At 32.4% G+C, this 21183-nt stretch overlaps 1 protein-coding gene across 9 annotated transcripts; it reads left to right on the forward strand.

Annotated features, from left to right (window-relative positions):
- Positions 1–2124: 2124 nt before the first annotated feature.
- On the forward strand, positions 2125–14333 carry LOC114276082 (MAP kinase kinase kinase, putative (DUF1644)). Of its 9 annotated transcripts, none has more exons than XM_028217826.2 (5): positions 2170–2335; positions 10405–10580; positions 11597–11764; positions 12733–13909; positions 14002–14333. In XM_028217826.2, exon 4 carries the CDS (start codon positions 12825–12827, stop codon positions 13848–13850), a length of 1026 nt encoding a protein of 341 aa, XP_028073627.2. In that variant the 5' UTR covers positions 2170–2335; positions 10405–10580; positions 11597–11764; positions 12733–12824; the 3' UTR covers positions 13851–13909; positions 14002–14333. The 9 variants fall into 9 exon arrangements, with proteins under 9 accessions (XP_028073629.2, XP_028073631.2, XP_028073627.2 ...); XM_028217827.2 differs by having other exon boundaries at positions 12760–13909; XM_028217830.2 differs by lacking the exon at positions 10405–10580 and having other exon boundaries at positions 2165–2335.
- The last annotated feature ends 6850 nt before the right edge of the window (positions 14334–21183 follow it).

Below are 21183 nucleotides of genomic sequence, written 5' to 3' on the forward strand. Positions count from 1 at the left end.
AAAATAAAAATACTATTGCGCACTCTATTAAACTCACCAATACGATTATTTAATCGTTCACATTTTAAAAGATATTGAGTAGAATATACATATTAAAAATTATATTAATCGAATATTGATAATTCTTTTATCAAATCACATTTGCATTTAATTTTATATTTTAAATTACACTTATTTTTTTTTTTGTAAACATTTAGTTTTATATTTCAAATTATACTTATAATTTATTTTTTTAGATATAAATATGATTTGATGAAAGAGTTATTGATATCCGATCAACATAATTTTTTACAAATATATTTTATTCGATATCTTCTAAAATGTGAACGATTTAGATTATCGAATTGGGCCTTGAAATAGACTCAATAAGATGCGCAACAGTTACCACTGTGCATAATGCATAGCAGTAATCCAAACCTGAAAAAAGTAGTTAATCCTAGATTAGTATTTTTGAATTTACTTAAATTATTACTGCGTAAATAGATGTTGAATCAAATAAACTAGTACAAAAACTTACATAAGCGGCAACTAAATGACAATGGCCCCGTTTGATAGAATTGTGGGAAAGTGATTATACCTTATACCTTAACAGTTTATAACTTATAACTGTGAATATAAGTTGATTTGTGACTTGTAAATTAAGCTTTTTCTGCCCCACTCAAAGAATAAGTTGATTTTTGACTTACAAAAAATTATAAGCTGTATTGTTAAGCTGAACTAAATATATCAAAATAGCTTAAATTAAGCTAAAAATTAAAATAAGCTGGAAATAAGTCCTACCAAATAGAGCCAATAGCATGTTTAAAAAATTGATAATAAAAAAGTAGAGGTAAAAAATAGTGGTTTGCAAATTAATAGTTTTGAATTTATTTAAACTATTATTGGGTAAGTAGACATTGTACCAAATAATTTGAAACAGAAACTTGATAGATAACTTTTTGTAAACAAATAATAGAAAATGGTAACTTACACAGACTTTTCTAAAGGTTGGAGAAAATATAAATTTTATAATTTTGATATAATTATATTATTATCTCTTCTTTTTTTTTTCTCAAATTTTGTTGTTGTTGTTGTTGTTGTTGTTGTTGTTTTAAAACATATAAAACAGCTATGTTAGAGAAACAGGCAAACATATAGGTCAAGAGGCAAAAAAAAAATAACAATATCCTAACGAACAACAAAGAACGAAGTACCCAGAAAAAAAGAGCTACAATCCTCTTTTAGTAATTATTTTTAAAGGAATTTTTTTTGTCGTTACTGATTTTTTTTTTCATATTTTAATTATTGATTTTAAAATTTTTAGATACATTAATATTAGATGCATCTAAAAGATTAAAAAAAAAATTAAATAAAATATTAAAAGAAAAATCACTAAAAATAAACAAAAATTTGAACAAAAATACACAAATTTTTATTCTATTTTTTTGGGGTCTATTTTTAGTATTTTTTTAATATTTTAACAATTTATTTTTATTTTTAGATGCATCTGGATTAGGTATATTTAAAAAGTATTAAAAAAAATTAATTAAAATATTTTTAAAAATCACTAAAAATAAACTAAAACTTATGAATAATTTTAAAAAAATAAACCAAACTATCCCCGGTAATTTATTAAAGGCTTTGTTTGGTATGCTTTAAAATAACACATTATTTTAACATATTATGTTATTTGAATCATATCAAATCTAACCTATATTTGAAAAAATATTACATATTATGTTATTTGAATCATATCAAATCTAACCTATATTTGAAAAAATATAGTGAATGTTTAGAAAATGAATTTTTATGTAGATTTTTTAATTATAGGATATTATTAAAGAAATTTTTTTGATATTTGAAAAGATAATTAGATTTTTTTGTGATTAGATGCGATATTTATAAATAAAAAAATAAAATAATTATGAAATTAGATATAATATTTTATTTAAATTTATCTTTTTTAATTTTACAAAAAATTTGTCTTTTAATAAAAAAAAAAAAAAAAAACCAACACAGAAACTTCCCAAACACCACCATATAAAGCACTTCCCAAACAATCCAAAATAAAAAAGAGAGAGAAGGCGTGGAAGTCAAGCGCTCCCGGCGCGTGTTTAGCTTGGCGGTAGAGTACAAAACGGCGCCGACGTAAACAACGGTCTAAATACTCTCTTTCTCTCCCCAAAAGGCAGCCCTACAAAAGCTGTTTCATTCTCTCTCTCTCTCTCTCTCTCTACGTCGTTCGATTCATGAGAAAGTCAACCTTAATCAGAACTTAAAACTCATTCAAAGAGGCTAAAGCTAAATCCAAACACAAACACAGCTATTTCAAATCGACTGACTTGTCGAGGTTCTGGTAAATTTTCTAATCGAAAACCCTAATTTTTATTTATTTGCGGACTCCGATTTCACACAGATCGGGATCTGTTCTCTCTCTCTCTTTCTCTCTCTGTGTTTCGTTTGTTTTTTCGTCTGTATCGTGTTGATTTAGAATTTGTGTTTTAATTGTTGATTAGGGTTTGTAAGTTCGGTTCAAAGTTTGGCTTTTGAGTTGATGTAGTTGCGAGTGCGTTGTTCTGGTTCGATTGTTTTTGGGAATTTATCATTTTTGCTATGTAACTTCATAATTGTGTATTGAATTAAAATGTGGAAGAAAAAAAAATTCTGCCTTTTTCGTTTCTTGTGTTTAAAGTTTTTGGGATTATCAGGATTTTTGGGGTGTTTGTGAGATTGCAAAAGGAAAATTAGTGGGAATTGTGCTGAGACTCGAAAAGAGGAATTTGAAATCAACTTGAGTTGAACAGAAGAAATTTTATTATATGTTCTGTTAGTAATGGGCGCCCATGTGGCATGGCCATTTGAATTTGAATTTAAATCTTATCCAAATAGGTTTTGAAATTGAATTCAAACCTATTTAGGCTAACCACTCAGGATACAGATATTATCTCCATTAACTGATATGGATAGATAATAATAACACATTATATATATGGTATATGGGCTATGGGTGATTAAGAGGGAAACAACGTATAATCTGAGTTTTACCCATATACTGACTCTCTCCCAAAAAACAACGATCAAGTCATTTGCATTGTGATTTGTGTGGGTGATATTCATTCTGTAATATCGCTTCACTGCTGGGTTGGTTTATTAGATTCTGGAAGTACGTGATTTACCCACAAGGTTCTATCATCTAAAGGTATGATCTAAATATTTTATCCGCTGTATTTTTATACTTTGATTTATATTGGTATCAGAGCCATAAATATGGGTATTTTCGTGCTTATTTTTCTGCATTAAAATATTTGTATATTTTTTATATAAATATATATACATGTATATGCATGAATATTAATGGAGGAGGAAGATGAAGTGTACAGTTTTTTGCATTTTAACTCCATTAGATTGAGAGAGTGATATACCTCTTTTTTATGTTATTTAAATGTCATTTTTAATGCCATAAATGTTTTTATTGTGAAAAATGGAGTCCGACAGTACAAAAATCGGACCAGAAAACACCTGGGAAGGCGGCGCGTGTGATTCACGCGCTGTATGACGCCGCCCAGCAGCGCCACGCGCCACCACGGGCTTTCACGCGCTGAGACGCGCTAGGCGCGCTTCCCACGCGCCCCCACGCTCGAGCCCCTCCCTTCCACGCGCGCGCGCGTTAGCCGTGCCGTTTCGAGCCGCGCCACGTGCGTAGCCACGCGCACGCCATGCGCCGCGCCGCGTTGAGCCGACTCGCACCGAGTTGTGCTAAGCGGCGGCGAGCCGAGCCGAGCCGTTTTTTCCCCGCTGGCTTGGCTCTAAGGCTCTGTTTGTTTGCTTTTAATTCTGAATTGCGTTAATTGACCATAATTTATTCGTTATAGCTTTGTTTTAAGCATGGTTGGTACCGTTAGACTCAAAATTAAATTTTATATCTTCTGTAAAATTGTGAAAATTTTATGAAAATAAAAAATATTTTTCCTGAAATAATAATGCATTATTTATGCTTTAAAATGCATCTGGTGTTGCATGATTAAGTTTCTGGGGCTGAATTTTTTATTGTAGACTACTATTATGGTTTAATGTTTACTGGTATAATTGTAGCATTTTACCAGATTTTGGAATATTTATTTCTAATTTTATGTGTGTTTATTAGTTATTTAAAATTCCAGAAAAATTCCAGAAAATTTCAGGATGATGTACTTTCTGTTATGGCATAATTTGAATATTTAATACAGCATATTATTTTTTTTAGAGTTTCTAATATGTTGTAATTAGAAAAGCATGATTAGTTATTTATTTATTTATTTGAATTTCATTATTAAATGAATATAGCATGAGTTATTTGTAAATTTATATTAAGATGCTATTGTATGGAATTTATCATGCTTTGTATATGCCATAGTTAGTGGGAGGTTATTCGGTTGAGAGAAATCTTTGTAGATTAACTTCCGAAAACCAATATTTTGCGCATAAATTAAATTAAATTTTGGATAATTGTCACCTGTGGCGCAAGAGATGATAACGAGCAGAGCGAATTTTCGATCTTGCGACTTGTGTAATATTGTCACTATTTAATTTAGATTTTTGTGGCAGAATTATATTATGCTAATCAAATTAATCCCAATGCGAATTTCTCTCTAAATTGACTTAGCTTATGGAAGTTAATTGGTTGACCTAGACTTAGTAAAGATGTTCAAATGTGAACAATGTAATCCCATTCTTTAGATGAGCAAAAGTCTTGGAGACTTTAGGTCAAGTCTTAATTGAGCCAAAGTAAGGAAACATGACTCAAAAGTCGCCGTGGTTTTGTTGCCTTGTTTGGCATAATAAAAACTAATGTGTGCGCTATGGTTAGCGGCACGCTATGTAGTTTTGGTTGGCGAGTTTTGGAGTTATGAAATTAGTAAGCCCTCAATAGATCTGTATATGATCTTGACTATTGAGCTGCGCTGATTGACTTTGTAATTTGACTTGTAAATAATGTTACATCATTGGATGAAGTAACATTTAAGAGTCACGTCATCCAAGAAATGCGAGCTTAAATAAATTAGTCATTAAGTGTAAGACGAGTAGCCAGTATGAGCAGTATTTTGTTCTCTACCCAATTATTGGGAATGGATGGAGCAAAATTTCATGCACTATAATAGTGTGCGTTGAAATATCACGTGACGCTAAAAGATTAGCGCTTAGAAGCTGCAAAATCTATTAACACTAAGTGAAAAGATTAGTGCTTAGTGGCTGCAAAATCTATTAGCATTGCCGACTTGTCTTAGTCTGGACACTTACTGTTTCCACACTTGAGTGTGAGACATGAGGAGGGGCTTCTTTGTATGATTCCTTAGCTAGGCTAACGTTTTGAATAACGTTTACCACTAAGCGCAAACGTTGCTGCATAGTAATGAAAAGGTCAAGGCCGACAAGGTTGTTATGACTCTAAAAATTTGACGCATCGCTTGTGAGAGCATTGTATTGAATTAGACTCTTTAGCCTAATTCCCGCTTAAGTTACTTCAAGAGCTGTCACAGATTGATAGCTTATCCTCTCCTTCTTGCGGATAGTAGAATTAATTGCAAGTAACTATGAAGCGAGAAATAGATATGACAAGAGGAGTATCGTCATCTTTCAACTAGATGCATTAAAGTGTATGGAGAATAAAATTGACTTGAAGGTGCAGGGGATTAGCACTTACTAGTTAAATTTGCGACTTAGGTGCACTTGATATCTCCATGACATCCTTTTATGATCTAGTGAATATGAATTAGTCCTGAGTCATTACTTAGTTGGGCCTAAACCTTTTAAACTTATCTTCGAGAACTCACACATTAAGATGATTGGAATTAGTTTATGACATTGGTCATGAACCGGTGGCTTATTATACTTAATCACATTAATGAGATGATGGCACGATGGTTTGAGTAGGCCTTCTTGGGCCCACTCGCTTGTGACATCCTGCTTTCATGTGAATGTGTAACTTTGGTCGCAATGGGTGCGCACAAGTAAGTAGGAAAGCCGTAGAAGGTCATTTGTATTGGAGCATTTAGTCCACTATAATCTTTGTGACTAGATATGTGTGAGGGTATGATAGCTAAGCCTCAATCTCGACACATTTATAGATTACGATACGCATCTGAGTCAAGACTATTTGATCTCCCATAAGTCAAAAGTTTTGAGATGATTTTTGACATTGCACATATTAGGTCGAGATCAATTAGATAAGAGCTTTTGTGTTTTTAGTTTTGACCAAGGTGGCGAGTATCTATTTGAGTTATTTTTCAGAAAACTCTGTGAAGAGAAATAGATGCTTAGAAAATTGATTATTCCTAGTACTCAACAACACAATGGTGTAGTAGAGATTAGGAATTAAATATTGTTAATGTTAGGTGGATAATGGCGCAAAATGTTTCCTAATTGGAAATTGCACTAGTTTGTTGCCTATATCCCTAACTAAGGCCTCGTTTGGGAACCCTCATTTTTAGCCAAAAAGTCAAAAAGTTACTAAATTAGCCAAAAAGCCAACAACTCATACAAAAAAGTCAAAGATTCTCTTTTCTTTCTACTTTTTGCACATCTTTTCGTAAAAAGTCAAAAAGTCATCCCAAACATACTAATTTTTTTTAGCTCATATTTTAGCCAAATAGCTAAAAAGTTACTAAATTAGCCTGCTCCCAAACGAGGCCTAAGTGCCCTCCATATCAGATTTTACACTCTATTTTGAGTAATAGGTTAGCGGAGAGCCATCTATGGCAATCTGTAACCGTTAAGCAGCTTATCTTTATTTTACTTCTCATAAGATTGCGAAGTTAAGACCTACGGTTCTATAGCGCATTATTGTATGCTGTCTTGTAAACACAAAGGGTCGTGTGGCGCATTATTGTATGCGGTCATGCAAACCCTCCGGGTCATGTGCATATAGGTAAGCAGCTTTGTGGTAGTGTAACTAAGTCACATAAAGTTTTATTAGTAAAGGTGACGTGAATAGAGTTTTCGGAACTCTATAAGATGGAGAATTCCAAGCATAGCGCTCTATGTAGCCTAGTTGAGAATGAAAAGAAATTTCCAATATCCTAGGGACAGTGGGAGCGATGTGCCTACTAATGGACTACTCCATTAGAGAAGAATACTCTACATTCTTAGTTGCGTGGTAGCGAATGTGAAAATTTTTCACGTCATCACTGGGTGATTGAGAGGGAAACATTCATGATTGCTCCGCAAGATGATAAAGAGTCTAGGATAATGCCTAAGGCTCTAGTCCCCTATTTTTAGAAAGTAGATCAATGTTGCACAGTTTAAGACAAAGTCTTTGAAGATTAACCATTTTTTATAATTTGGTTGACTTTCCATTATGACGCAAAACTGTTATAAAGTTATGCGTAATTTGGATAGTCATTGTTGAGGCATAAGGCTCGCTAGATACCGAAAAGTCGCACCATTGAGGAAAGTGTAGACCATGAGAAGACTTCCTCCTGGGGAGTGAGGTTATTTTGACTTAGGCTATGATTGACATAAGTTTGGAACATTGATTTATGGACATTGTGACCCAACATTCTCGTTAGAGAATTGGATAAGTAGATCCGTAGGGATTTACCTTCTGCTTTTATGGTGCAAAGTTAGGAGCGCAAAAAGGTTGCTAGCTCCAATAAATCTTTTACAGCCTAAAACAGTTATCCAAATAGTGGTTCTTAGATTTCGTCAAGCCATGATAGGCCAATGATGATCGATGAAGACCACTGAGGTATGATCAATGGTCCAAAAGAAGTTTTTCCTTACTTAGTCATTATGAGCCAGGAATTTATAAGGTTGTCGCCACCTAGGGTGGGCAGTCCTCTATTTTAGATATGATGGGCATGGGTGATGTAATTTATATGCTCGGATGTATGAGCCTTAGGGATTGTTTTAGGAAAATTCTCAGTTTGTCTTCGATGACTTACATAGAGAATATCCTAGAATGATTCTAGATGCAAAATTGCAAATCCATTGACTTACCTATCGGTAAAAGCCAGAGTCTTAGCTATTAAGTGAATCCTCGGATTGTCTTTGGGAGAAACAGATGACCTATATTCCTCGATCTTTTCTTTGTTGTGGGAGCCTAAAGTACGCTATGTGGGCGTATTCGGTATGATAAGTGTTATCTTTGGTAAATGGTCAACTGAGTTGTTTAGACATTGACCTTGCTCATTAGACTGTGGATAAAATGTTTTACTAGTAGTATATTAATTTGCTCATTGTAAGATTCAATGCGCTAGTTGGGCGCATCTGTGCTAGTTGGGCGCATTAAGAATGAACGCAAATTGGTCACCAAAATATCTTTAGAGAGGTTATTGCGCAAGAGGTAGTGATATTAAATTACTTCATATGAGGCGCACATGGTAGATTCCGTTGTATATACTTATCGCAAGAGGTGCTGATAAGGCTTATGTTTGGAATCTATAATTGCGCAAGCTTTTTTTTTTTTTTTTTAATCGATCACTTATTTTGAGATGATGGGATGTTGACACTATTATGGTTTGTGTCATAATGATTAGCAGATGATGATGTCAGCAGGCAAGATTGGCTCACTTACACGAGCAATCGCCCTTGGCGCTTGGGAGCGAGCATGGATGAGACTAGTGGTTTATTTTTTATTTGGAGCCAAGAGAGGCTTAAATCATCCACTATGTATGTCGCCTTGGTTATAACCAAGATGAGGTCGTATTAAGGACCAAACATGGATGTTAGTACCCACTTTTCATGTTGTGCCTGTTATGATTAGCCAGATGCGAGATCTCATTTGGCGCCTAGAAGGCGAGCAAATAAAGAATTCGGGTTAGGCGCTATAAAGCGACTAGACTAATATCTGTACGATGTATCGAGTATGACGTCAGTCTTTATGAAAGAGTTACTCCACCGTAGCATGTATGCATACTATATGTGCTTGGCGACCGAGTAATGAGGTGAGAGAATGGATCCTTGCTTCCTCACCGTGTGAGTCTTACGTGTCATTATTGATATGACTTTCATTTATGCACCCTTTTGTGACTTTTGACTATGTCATAAGGTAAGGGATTGATGTTCTGCTACTTTGGTATATTGCCTACAGTCATGTATGATTCAGCCTTAAGAGACATCACTGGGAAAGCGGTCAATCCTAAACTAAATGGTATGAGGGCAAAGGAAAGATTATCTAGTATTACACCACCGTTGTATATTCACTGCCGGCAACTCACATCGCTCTGTATGAAAAGCGAATTGAGTGTGAATATATTGTAAAAATTGAGAGGGTCAAACATGCTCTTTTTGAGGGATTAGAGATTTTTTTTTTGGATCGGTGTAATTAGATGGGTCTGGGGTATATGAGACACTATTTCTATTTTTTTTGGGTTGATGTCTCTATACTGGCTCATTTTGAGTTTCTAGTATAGAGCTCCCACATGCAGGTGTTCTCAGCAGTCGCACGGTGCAGTGGCTAGTATGAGATTGTTCATTTTTGGGGAGATTGAGATAGAGATGTGGCAGTGTCATGCCAACTCATGTGCGAGTGGGAGATGTTAGTAATGGGTGCCCATGTGGCATGACCATTTGAATTTGAATTTAAATCTTATCTAAATAGGTTTTGAAATTGAATTCAAACCTATTTAGGATAACCACTCAGGATACAGATATTATCTCTATTAACTGATATGGATAGATAATAATAACGCATTATATATCTGATATATGAGTTATGGGTGATTAAGAGAGAAACAACGTATAATCTGAGTTTTACCCATATACTGACTCTCTCCCAAAAAACAACGATCAAGTCATTTGCACTGTGATTTGTGTGGGTGATATTCATTCTGTAATATCGCTTCACTGCTGGGTTGATTTATCAGATTCTAGAAGCACGTGATTTACCCACGAGGTTCTATCATCTAAAGGTATGATCTAAATATTTTATCCGTTGCATTTTTATACTTTGATTTACATGTTCTGGAATAAATTAATCAAATTGGTCAAGTTGATCTAAATTTGACCTTACGGAAACTATAGAATCGGGCTTAGATGATTAGTAAATCAATAGCAGCTTCTAAAAGCGAGCAAAGTTGCATTTTTGACGGGTTTATTATGCACCTTACCTTAGCTTGAAATTTGCACATGCTTTTCATTCATTATTCGGAATTCCACATATTTTACAGGTATGTATCTCATTTACCACTTTTTCACTCCCTTTCAAAATGGTCTTTACAATACTCAGTAGTATCTATTACACATAGGCGTAGTTGATATATTGTTCAGATGTAATATAGATGTGGATGGGATTCGTTGTGAGCTCATTTGCAGTTTATCTAGCCATTTGTATAGTTGTAAATAAACCAACAATAGTAGATATTCTCCATTTTGCCTTTGTCTGGTTCTTGCGTAACAGAGAGGCTACGAGAGATTAAGGCAAATTTGTTTCACATGTCTACTTTGAAGATTGGGTTCGGGTGGTAGAGGAATAGCAGGAAACAAACAGGCAAACCAAGAAATGGAATCTCAAAGTATTCCTTCAAAAACTACCCACATGCATCAACATGGGTATGATAGCAGTGAAGCTAGATAAATTGTGAATTAAGCATTACGGAATTAATGATGGCCTACAATTTAACAAAGTAAGTGATCATCTGATGGTGAAGAAAGATTTCTTTAGTTGCTTATGTGTTCTGACTATTCTGAGTAGTTGGGAGCTTTGAATATAATACTTTGTTGAGTGGCTTGTGGCTGAATGTGTGATCAGCGTTTTGCAGTTGCTACAAGGATTGGGCTTTCTTTTTATTCCCATGTTGTTTTTGTTTAGTTTCTTTTGGTTGCCAAATTTTCTTGCTGATAGTTTGCTCTTGGCATGCACTACTTTATCCTTTTTTATTGTGTATATATTTCTTTTTTCCAATCACAGAGGAGGAAAAATTAAGGCAGTGTTTGGTGTGAGTTTCAAATCAAGTTTCCACCCTTATATTTGAATGTTATGTTTGGTTTGAGTTTTCAAATTATGATTCTAAATCAATTTCAAAACATAGTTTGAAAACATGTTTGGTAAACTAGACAATTTTTGAATTTTTAGTCTACCTGGTGGTCCGCCTGGAACAGTACAATTTATTTATTATTTATTTATTTTTTTTCAATTGCCAATCGCCACCTATTATTTAGAAAAAAAAAAATTATATTTGTTTTTGTTATTTTTTAAATATACAAATTATTTTTATAGAGTTTTGAATTGTTTGTTTGGTTATGAGTTATAAGTTTTTGAATTACGTTTTGAAAACTCTTTTCAAAACAACTTTTCTTATTTCATATGTCACATTAAAAATTCAAAACTTTTTTCAAAACTCATAACCAAACAAATTTTCTCTTTTCAAATCATAATTTCAAAACTCACAAACTCAAACTACAACTCCATTATCAAATCATAATTCTAAAACTCTACCAAACACTACCTAAGATTTGAGGATGAATCTTTTGTATGAAGGAACATAGTTGAGGGGCAACTGAATTAACACTTTGTCATGTTGGAAAATGGCTGTGATGATATCCAACAATTGAAACTTGGGAGCCCGTGGGGAATCATGTAATGGGAGTATGATCTTCTTCCCCTCCAACCCGTTCCTCTCTCTCCTTTCTGTTTCTGCAGATTTCATGGAGGACGCTATCTATGGCTGCAAAGCTTATAAAAGCTTGCTTTCTAGGATGCAATGGTGGTTAAAGGGTGCAACATCAAGGCTATTGTGAAGAGCGGCATGGTGAAAAATGATTCATATAGCCGACCACCTGATTGGCACAGAAGGCTTAATTTGGTTTGGTAAGCCTATTGTCAGTGTGGTTTTCGCTGAAGTAGATTAAGAATAGGGGCAATTGGAAAGAGAGACAAAAAAAATGGCACTTTTTATGGTATCTTATTGGTGCAAGCTTTGGTCCATGTCTTATTTGTGCGACTTTGCAAATAACACGTCCACCAAAACACAGGAAATACTTGCACTAAAAAAATTACCATGAAAGCAATCAGTTTCTCTTTCTTCCACTGATTTGCCATATGCCCTTAAGAATATTGTAAGTGCTACTTTCCAGATGGATTGATTGATTTAGGAATTATGTGGTGGGAGTTTATAGTTCTATTGCTGCCACAGTATGTTGAAGTCGTTGAGATATTGCGAATGATCTTTACCGGTCAATGGTATCATTATATACTACCTGCACACTCTCTTCTTCATAAAGAAACCTGTTACTTGAAACCATAGAAGCTTTTGTGTTGAGTGATTGAGGATGGAGCAACATTAATCTTTTAGTGCAAAGATTGTGAAGGAGTAAAGAAGTGTTTTGGTGATAAAATTTGCTGCTTGTTTCAATCTTCTGTTATTTAAGCGAAGTGTATAGTTGGGTTTTGCTTAATTATGTGCATGAAACTGCTGTGTTTGTTGTACCTCATTTTCGAGGTTGAATAATTTTGGTTATTACTTTTCACAACAGTTAATGCATTCTGTTTTTTTTTCTTTCACTTTTACAATGTATATCGAATTTATTCATGTGATTGTGGGATAACTTATGTTAAATTGTTATACAAGTTTCTACAGTTTTTAAAGAAATAGTGTTGGCTAAAGCCACTGTCTAATTACACTTTAACCCCTCTCATATTTGTGCATCTTCTTTTTGAATGCATTATGGCTAATGGATGTCCTGGATTATTATTCTCACAGCATTTGTGCATTAGGAGAGCATATTTTATCTTAAATGTTTCAAGTTTAAAATGTTGTTATATAACTACTTATGGAGGGTACTTCTTGTGTTTCCTTCTCTTAGAGTTTAAATAATTCCGCTGCTTCCTTGTGGGAGGTGCCAGACATTTTAGAGTTTGACATATCAACATGCCAAAAGAGAGAAGAGATCGTTCTGTGTCTTTCGATAGGTCCAGGGCATCTCCTTATCCATGCAGCTCTAGCCGCTCAAAACGATCATTGCCCAAAAATCCTCCTGAAAGTGAAGAGAATGTGAAAGAATGGGAGGAAGCGCGATGCCCTGTCTGCATGGAACATCCGCACAATGCACTTCTCCTCTTGTGTTCATCCCATGACAAAGGCTGCCGCCCTTATATGTGTGACACAAGCTACCGCCACTCGAACTGTTTTGACCAGTTTCGCAAATCATTTGCTGATGCATCATCAGAAATGCCTCAGCAAGAAAGTACCCAACTTACCGTGGAACACTCTACCGATGGTTTGATATCAGAATCAACAGTTACCGATTTGCAGATTGAAAGAAGTGAGGAAGAAGGATCCACCTCAATGCAACCCATGTTGTGTGAGAACCAAGCGGAGACAAAGCTGGTGTGTCCTCTCTGTCGTGGGCATGTCACGGGGTGGACTGTAGTTGATTCAGCCCGACATTTCATGAATGCAAAATCAAGAAGCTGTGCCTGCGAGACTTGCAATTTCAGTGGCCCATACACAGATCTGCGAAAGCATGCAAGGCTTGAGCACCCTTATGTGCGGCCATCAGAGGCAGATCCAGAGAGGCAGCAAAACTGGAGGAGGTTGGAGCGGCAGAGAGATCTCGGAGATTTGATTAGCACGCTACAATCTTCGATTGGAGAGGAAAGAAGTGATGAAAGCGCTTTATCTTCTTTCGATGAAGGGGGCTGGCTGACCGTGTTTTTTCTAATTCGGGTTTTCCGACCCGGGACTAGTTCTAGGAGCAGTAGCTGGTCCGGTACCTCAAGAGCCAGAGCACAACTGACTAGAAGGAGATCAACAAGACTTTGGGGGGAGACCCATGAGAGGGAAACCGGATCCATTTCAAGAGATGACGATAACGAGTCGTCAGATGGTGGGTCCAGCTCTTGGAGGCCACGTGAGCGGATCAGGCAAAGACCCACACCGGACAATGAACAGTGATTGTGAAATTTCACTTTTTTTGCAATTTGCTTGATTATTTTAGTTTGGATTCTTCAGCTGTAAGTATTAGCTGATTTGTTGTTTTCTTTCAATTATTGGATGGTATTTTAGAAATCATTTAAATCATTTTTTTTTTTTTTTGGTGTTTCAGGAAGAATGGAAAGCAAGAAGTGCAAATTTATTGGCTCGGGCTTTGTTCTGTTCTATTGAGTGTGGAACGGTTATTGCTGGACATTGCAGAACGTGTCGCGTGCCAGAGAAAGTCGACACAACTTAATTTTATTGGTTTAGAACCTAAAACAGTCCATATATATATACCTTTCTTTGGTGTTATCTGTCATTGGCATCGCTTGTGGGTGCTGCAATTATTTGTGAGTTTCTTTCAAATTGAGATTACATTTGATTTGTGAATCTTGCTTTTATATGAATCTTAGTATGCCAAAAAAAAAAAGAGAAAAGGAAAGGGTGTAATTGAGTTGCAAATAATTGTTGATATTTGGAATAGTTGTAGTATGTTTTTCAGAGAATGGGGTCCAACTGTTGTGCCCTAGAAAATTTGGTGAAAAAAAAAAAAGTTTTTTAAATATGATTTAAGAATAGAGAGTTGTATTTTGAGTTTGTGAGTTTTGGAATTATAATTTGAGTGTGAAAAATTTGTTTGGTGAATGAGTTTTGAAAAAGTTTTAAATTGAATGAAGAATTTTTTATGTAACATATGATATTTGATACAAAAATTTATAACTCATAGCTAAACACATAATTTAAAATTCCTATTCAAAATTCAAAAAATTTTAAAAAAAAATTGAAATTTTTTTATTTTAAATATAAAAAATAACAGGTGCTAACTGTTAAAAAAAAAAATGTTCTGTTTTGATTAATTGGCAGGGCATCCGGGGCAATGACCGGTTAATTTAAATTTTCTCGCCTTAGATAAGAGTTTTCAAAAGTGAAGAAATTAATTTTTAAAAACTCTAAATAAATAGCACAATCAAAACATAGGATAAAAATATATTTGAAAAATACAACTAAATACAGTGCCACCACAGGCCACCTGCTATTGTCGACCATCATTGCTGCCGACCTCCGTTGACCATTGCTGCCACATCGTTGTTGAGAAGAAAAATGTTTTAGAATTCTAATTTTTGAGCTCTAAAGTCAGTTTTAATGAGCAGGTAGTGAGTCTCACCCACTGTGACATGATGTTTTGGTCTTGATTTGTTTTTTTTTTTTTCCCTTGTCATGTCATTAGTACTCCATTAGAATACCAAAATTAGTACTGAGATCATTACTGTTGTTGACAATAACTCACCATTGTTACCTTGGACAACCATCATTTTAGACTGTTTCTTATTTAGACTTATTTATTTTTAAAATAAAATTTTAAAACGTGTAAAATAATTTTTTGTTAATCAAAAATTATAACTGTTAAATGCGTGGCCATGGGATGTTGGTTTCACCCTTGATAATTTTACTTGTTTTTTCAGCATTTCCATTTAAAAAACAAATATTCCATTATAAACCAAAGATTTCATTATTGGGTTTTCAAATTTGGCTGAGACACTAGGGAGGAATTCGAAAACTAATAGACAGGTGATTGTTCTGGTAAAATAATTTTGTTAAAGCCATTTTTTTATTTGTTACAATATTAAAAAAAATTATTTTTTAGATATATCATTTCAATCGTTTTCATATTATTTTGGCGCAATCAATTCTCATACTTATCATTGAATCTATTTTTCAAAAGGTATTTGGTGATGATGATTACCCTTTATTGATGTGGTGAATTCAGCTTTGTTTAATTTTTGCTTAAGATTTGAAATATCATGGAATAGGTTTTTATTTTATAATTAAAAATGACTTTGATTTAAGAATTTGACAAACTATTGAAGTTATTGTAACGTTTTGTTGTCTTTTTATGTACAGTCATTTATCAAGTTGCATCCTAATGGCTATGTTTGGCATGAGTTTTTTTTGGCTATTTTAATCATAAAAAGATAAAATATATTAAAATACTAATAAGACAAAATGTCACATGTAAATCATAATCATTTCATTTTTTTCTCTCACAAAAGTAGAAAAAGTTAAAAAATTCATCCTAAATGAGATTTTTTAATCTCAGAGTAAAATAGTCAAAAAGTCAACCCATATCTCAAATGAAGACAATATGTCAATTTGTTTGTAATAGATAAATTATACTTTTTTTATTTGTTTTTATTTTTTTAATTATAACAAAAACAAAACTAGCAAGGTGGTATGCTATTTCTAATCTAAAAGTAACATAAACTTCTCAATTCGCCCCCTTTGTTGCCACCTAATTTCATTATAACTATTTGGAAAGGCTATCATTGTACGCTTCCTTATCATAAAAAAAAAAAAATTATAATTTGTTATATTTTTGTGAGGTTAGTTATGAACTATTACATTATAATTAGAGTAAATTATACTCACTTCATTTGAGATTTAAAGAAAATATAATTAATCTTACACTTTTAATATAATTACACTGTGTCACTTGAAGTTTTATTTTGGATAACAATTAAACCTTTTTTTCATTAGCAATTTGTTATTTGTATAAGTGAAAAAATAATATTATTATCACTTTTTTTTAAACTAAAAGTACATTTATTTTAATATCTACCAACCATGTGGATTAGTTTTGATCACTTTAACTTTATTAAAAGAGAATTTAGTATAATTATGTCAAAAATGTGAGGCTAATTATATATATTTTAAATCTCATGAGAGGTGAATGTAATCTATCCAAAATTGGGCAGCAATGACTGTTGTGTCTCATTTTGTGGTGTATTATGGATTTATTTTTATAATATGAACCGTTCATGTTGTAGGGTTTGTTGAGTACTTCATGCGTACTAAAAATCATATTAATCGGATATCAATAATTATATGATTGATAACCAAAAAAATAAACAATAAGTTTTTCTTTTGAAAAATAGTATAAAAATATGCAATTCAATCATATAGTTATTGATATCCGATTAATATGATTTTTGGTAGCTATGAAATACTTAACAAATTTTACAAAATGAATGGTTCAGATCATAAAAATAAGCCTATAATAGTAGTGACCCCAATTCCAATCTATCCATATAATTATATTACAAGGGTCATATTATAAAAAAAAATGTCTTTATTACGAACCGTTATGGTGTGAAAAACTGTGAACAATTATGATACAATTTCCAAAGGGGAGTTATACTGGTCCTTATAATTTGCGATTGGTGTGATTTTAATTTTTGACCTTTTAATTGTGACACATTTAATTTTAAATTTTGAATCTTGTTTTAAATAAAGACAATTGAAGATATTATTGCTTGATTTCAAAGGCACAATCGTCAATTTGATTGATCAAATATATACTAATTTGACAAAAATAAATGTCAAAATTTTTTTTTTGAATTTTTAAAAATTATTTCTATCCATTAAAGATAAAATTATATAAAATTGATAAATCTTTTAGATATTTATTTATTTATTTATTTTACCAAATTAATTTTTATTATGTGTTTGGATGATGTTCATGGATAGTTGTTTTTATTGTTATTAAATTAGTTTCTATTTTTCCAAAAGTCAAATATGGCGACAACTTTGATATAATTATTAAACTAATACATTAAATCAAAAAATCCAAAACTAAAAATATTTCATATATTAAATATATTGATTACACATTAAAATCTTAATAACCACCCATTACATAATCGTTATCCAAACACATAATAAAAATTAATTTGGTAAAAAAAAATGTCTAAAAATTTTATTAATTTTACATAATTTTATTTTTGGTGGGTAGAAATAATTTTTAAAAATTACGAAATATTTGTTGACATTTATTTTTGTCAAATTAGTTTATATTTTATCAAATTAACAATTTTGCCTTTAAAATTAAGCAATAACATCTTCAATTATCTTTATTTGAAATAAGATTCAAAATTCAGAGTCAAATATGTCACAAAATTAAAAAATCAAGGACCAAAGTGATACGAGTCTCAAACTATAGGAACTGGTAGTGTAATTCACCAATTTCGAAATCACATATTATCACAACAAAATTTCTCATTTTTAGGGGGTGTGTACTTGCATTCCCATAAATATTTTTGTGAGTGCTGAGACAATAAAAAAATTGAGATTGCTGACCTTTTTATTTTTTGAGAAAATACAATTAATCATGAGCATAATATAGTTCAAGGACTATAAAAACTCGACAACTCTTACTACTTGTAACAATGGTTTGCAAGGACTAGAAAATTAAAAATTTATTGGAGTAAGTTTATAGAAATGATGATAATAAGCTTTAATTTATTTTCACTAAAAAATTTATTTTTGTTCGGCTCTCAAAAGATTAAAATCTTGATCGCACCTACCTCACATGATATAAATTTTTTAGGGTAAGAATATAGTTTTATTTTTCGAATTTTTTTCTTTTGTGTTTCTTCACTATATTTTCTAGTTACTTCACAATTGGGTGTGATTCAAAAAATCAAGTTTCATTGATCGTCAATACAAATTTTTATTTCCTAATTTCTTCCTATCCACTGTTAAAAAAAATATCAATCTTCTTTTAATTGAGCTAGCCGCCTTCAAATTGACAAGTGGACACAACTTTTTTCACCAAACTTTTTTCTACCCTTCTTTTTCTTGAACATGGGACCTTTCAAATTTTTAAATAGAGAGGAGGAGACACCACGTGAACAATCCATTTTGACAATTTTAAACATTTAGGTCAATAACCAAGTACACAATGCCTTTATAATTTTTCCATTTTTTTTCCCTTGCCAAAGTAATTTTCTTCCTCCCGTTTATACTCCGTTACATAAATAAATGAAAATTTATTATGAAAGTTATGAAATACTTAAAATGAACCTTATATTAAGAAAATATAAGTTAATATGAGAGTTGGATTTGAGTTCGGACTTTGTGATATCGGCAAATGACAATTGAAATTTAAAAGGTTGAGAAGGAGATAGGACATAACTGAAATTGTTGTGGAGATGATTGGGATTGTGGAGAGAGAATGGAGGAGATAGTAGATATAGGTCATGAAGGAAGAAGTGGTTAGCTGATAGTGTTGGTTGAGAGTTTTGGATACTGACTATTGAGAGGGTGGTGGGAAGGTTGGATGTTTTAAGATTAGGGTTTCTCAAAGTAACAGATGAAGACAATGGCGCTGTTTGGAAAGCCCAAAATGAGGTTATTATAGCCTATTTTGAGAAATTAGTCCAAAAGCAACACTGTTGGAACCTTTTTAAAAAAAATATATATATGTATATATATTCTGCACAGCCGGCAGTGTAGGCACAGCCTACACTGTCAGCTACAACACTTGTTCCATCAATAAATAAATTACCATTTTACCCCTTGATATCAATTTGAAAAAATATATTTTTAGGGATAAATTTGTCATTTTAAATTTAAACATCATTTCAACACACTTTTCAATACAACAACTCAACTAAAAATTTATTCCATCTTCCCAAACACAAAACTAAAATAGCCTACTAAAATAGCCAAAAAGCCAAATAGCCTACTAAAATAGCCACTTCCCAAACGAGGCCAATGGCAACTATCTTCTCATATTAAAATCTTAACCTTGATTAAATTTTTTTATACTAATATCTTAAAATTGATAAGAGTGGTACATAATTTTGTCTATTTATTGTTAAATTTAACAGTAATACTTTAGTTTAAAATCATATAGGATCTATTTGATTATTTTTAAATTACGAAAAAGTAAATACTTTAAAATAAATCACGTGAATAAAGTGAATTATGCCCAAATGTTTATACTATGGTCAAATCCAAAAAAAAAAGAAAAAAATCTTTCTTTAATGAATATTGACTTGGTGCTTGAAATTGTAAATTGAGTTGTTTTAGAATTAAGTCATGCACAAATTAAACAATTATGTGTTTGGTTAAATTGAGTTGTTTTAGAATTAATTCATTCACAAATTAAACAATTATGTGTTTGGTTATAAAAGGTTTAGTTTCTTTCAAGTTGTCATTTTACTTGAGAGAGTGTTTAGACTTGGTAAGTCCATTTTAAAATCGATTTTGATGATTCGTATTGTTCACTTTTTAAAATTCGTTGAATAGAATATTCATGCAATAAATCAAAATGAATGGACATCAATGGTTATAAGTTTGAATCATATTTATTTATTTTTTAAAATGACAAATATAATTTCAAGAATAATCATCCATTTTTTGTAATAAAAATTTGATTCAAACATATACTTATCAATTTCCCATCACCTTAATTTTTCGTATAAATATTTTACTCAACAAGTCTAAAAAGTGAATGAAAATGAGTCTACCAAGCCCAAATTCTCTCTCATATTGAGATGCCCAATTTGAGACCATCTTGAACCCATCCTCTATCTTCATATTTGAAGAAATTTTGCCTCCAATCCATCCTCTAAAATCATCTCCAATTGGGAGGAGGATGGATTGATCCTCCAAATATAGAGGGAGTATGAGAAATAGAGAAGGATTTCAATAACACTATTCATTTTATATTTTTAATTATATTATAAATAGCTTTCAATATGTAAATTTATTTTTTATAAAATTGGTATCATTAAAATGAGTGAAATCATACCTTTAAAATAAGTATAACGTTAAATATATTTAACAAAAATTTGAAATTAAATATGAACAAAAATTGTTCACTTTTTGATGAAAATATTTTGGAGGAAAATCTTTAGAAAAAAAAAATGATAATTGTGGTTGGAGTTTGGGTGAATAGTGAGATCTCGTTTGTCAACTATACATTTTATTTAAAAAGTTAAAAAGTCAAAAAATCACTATAAGTCGTCACATCACTCTCCCTACTTTTTTGCACATCTTTTTGTAAAAACTCAAAAAGTTATTAAAATAATTTGTTCCCAAACGAGACTTAAGATACTCTATATTCACTTTTTGAATAAAAAAAATTATATTTTCAACCTTTAATTGAAAGTGTTGGGTTGGAGATACTCTTAGACCATCTCCAACGATGAATCAGATTCATCACCATATTTGAATTTGATGAAAAAGTAACACTTTTATCTCTCTAACGGTTCCACCAAACTGATATCAAATTGAGAATCAGCCAAAACTTTCACCAAAATGAAAACCTGGAGCAGATTTCACTAAAATACTGTGCATTTATGTTGGAGGTGACCTCACCAGACAACCGCCGGCCGGTTGTCCCACCGGTCGTCCGGCTAACTGAACAATTCTCAAAACACAACCGTTGTCTACTTTCAAGTTTTGACTCCTCTCTCTCTCTCTGATGGACACACAGAACTGAGGCATTGTATATAGAGGCTTTGCA

Source organism: Camellia sinensis, chromosome 5 (assembly GCF_055761805.1).
Source record: "Camellia sinensis isolate YWXY chromosome 5, ASM5576180v1, whole genome shotgun sequence".
In the NCBI taxonomy this organism is placed as follows: Eukaryota; Viridiplantae; Streptophyta; class Magnoliopsida; order Ericales; family Theaceae; genus Camellia; species Camellia sinensis.

What these genes read in the sequence shown, in the direction of transcription:
- LOC114276082 (XM_028217828.2), top strand. Translation starts at nt 12,825, where the DNA reads ATGCCAAAAGAGAGAAGAGATCGTTCTGTGTCTTTCGATAGGTCCAGG.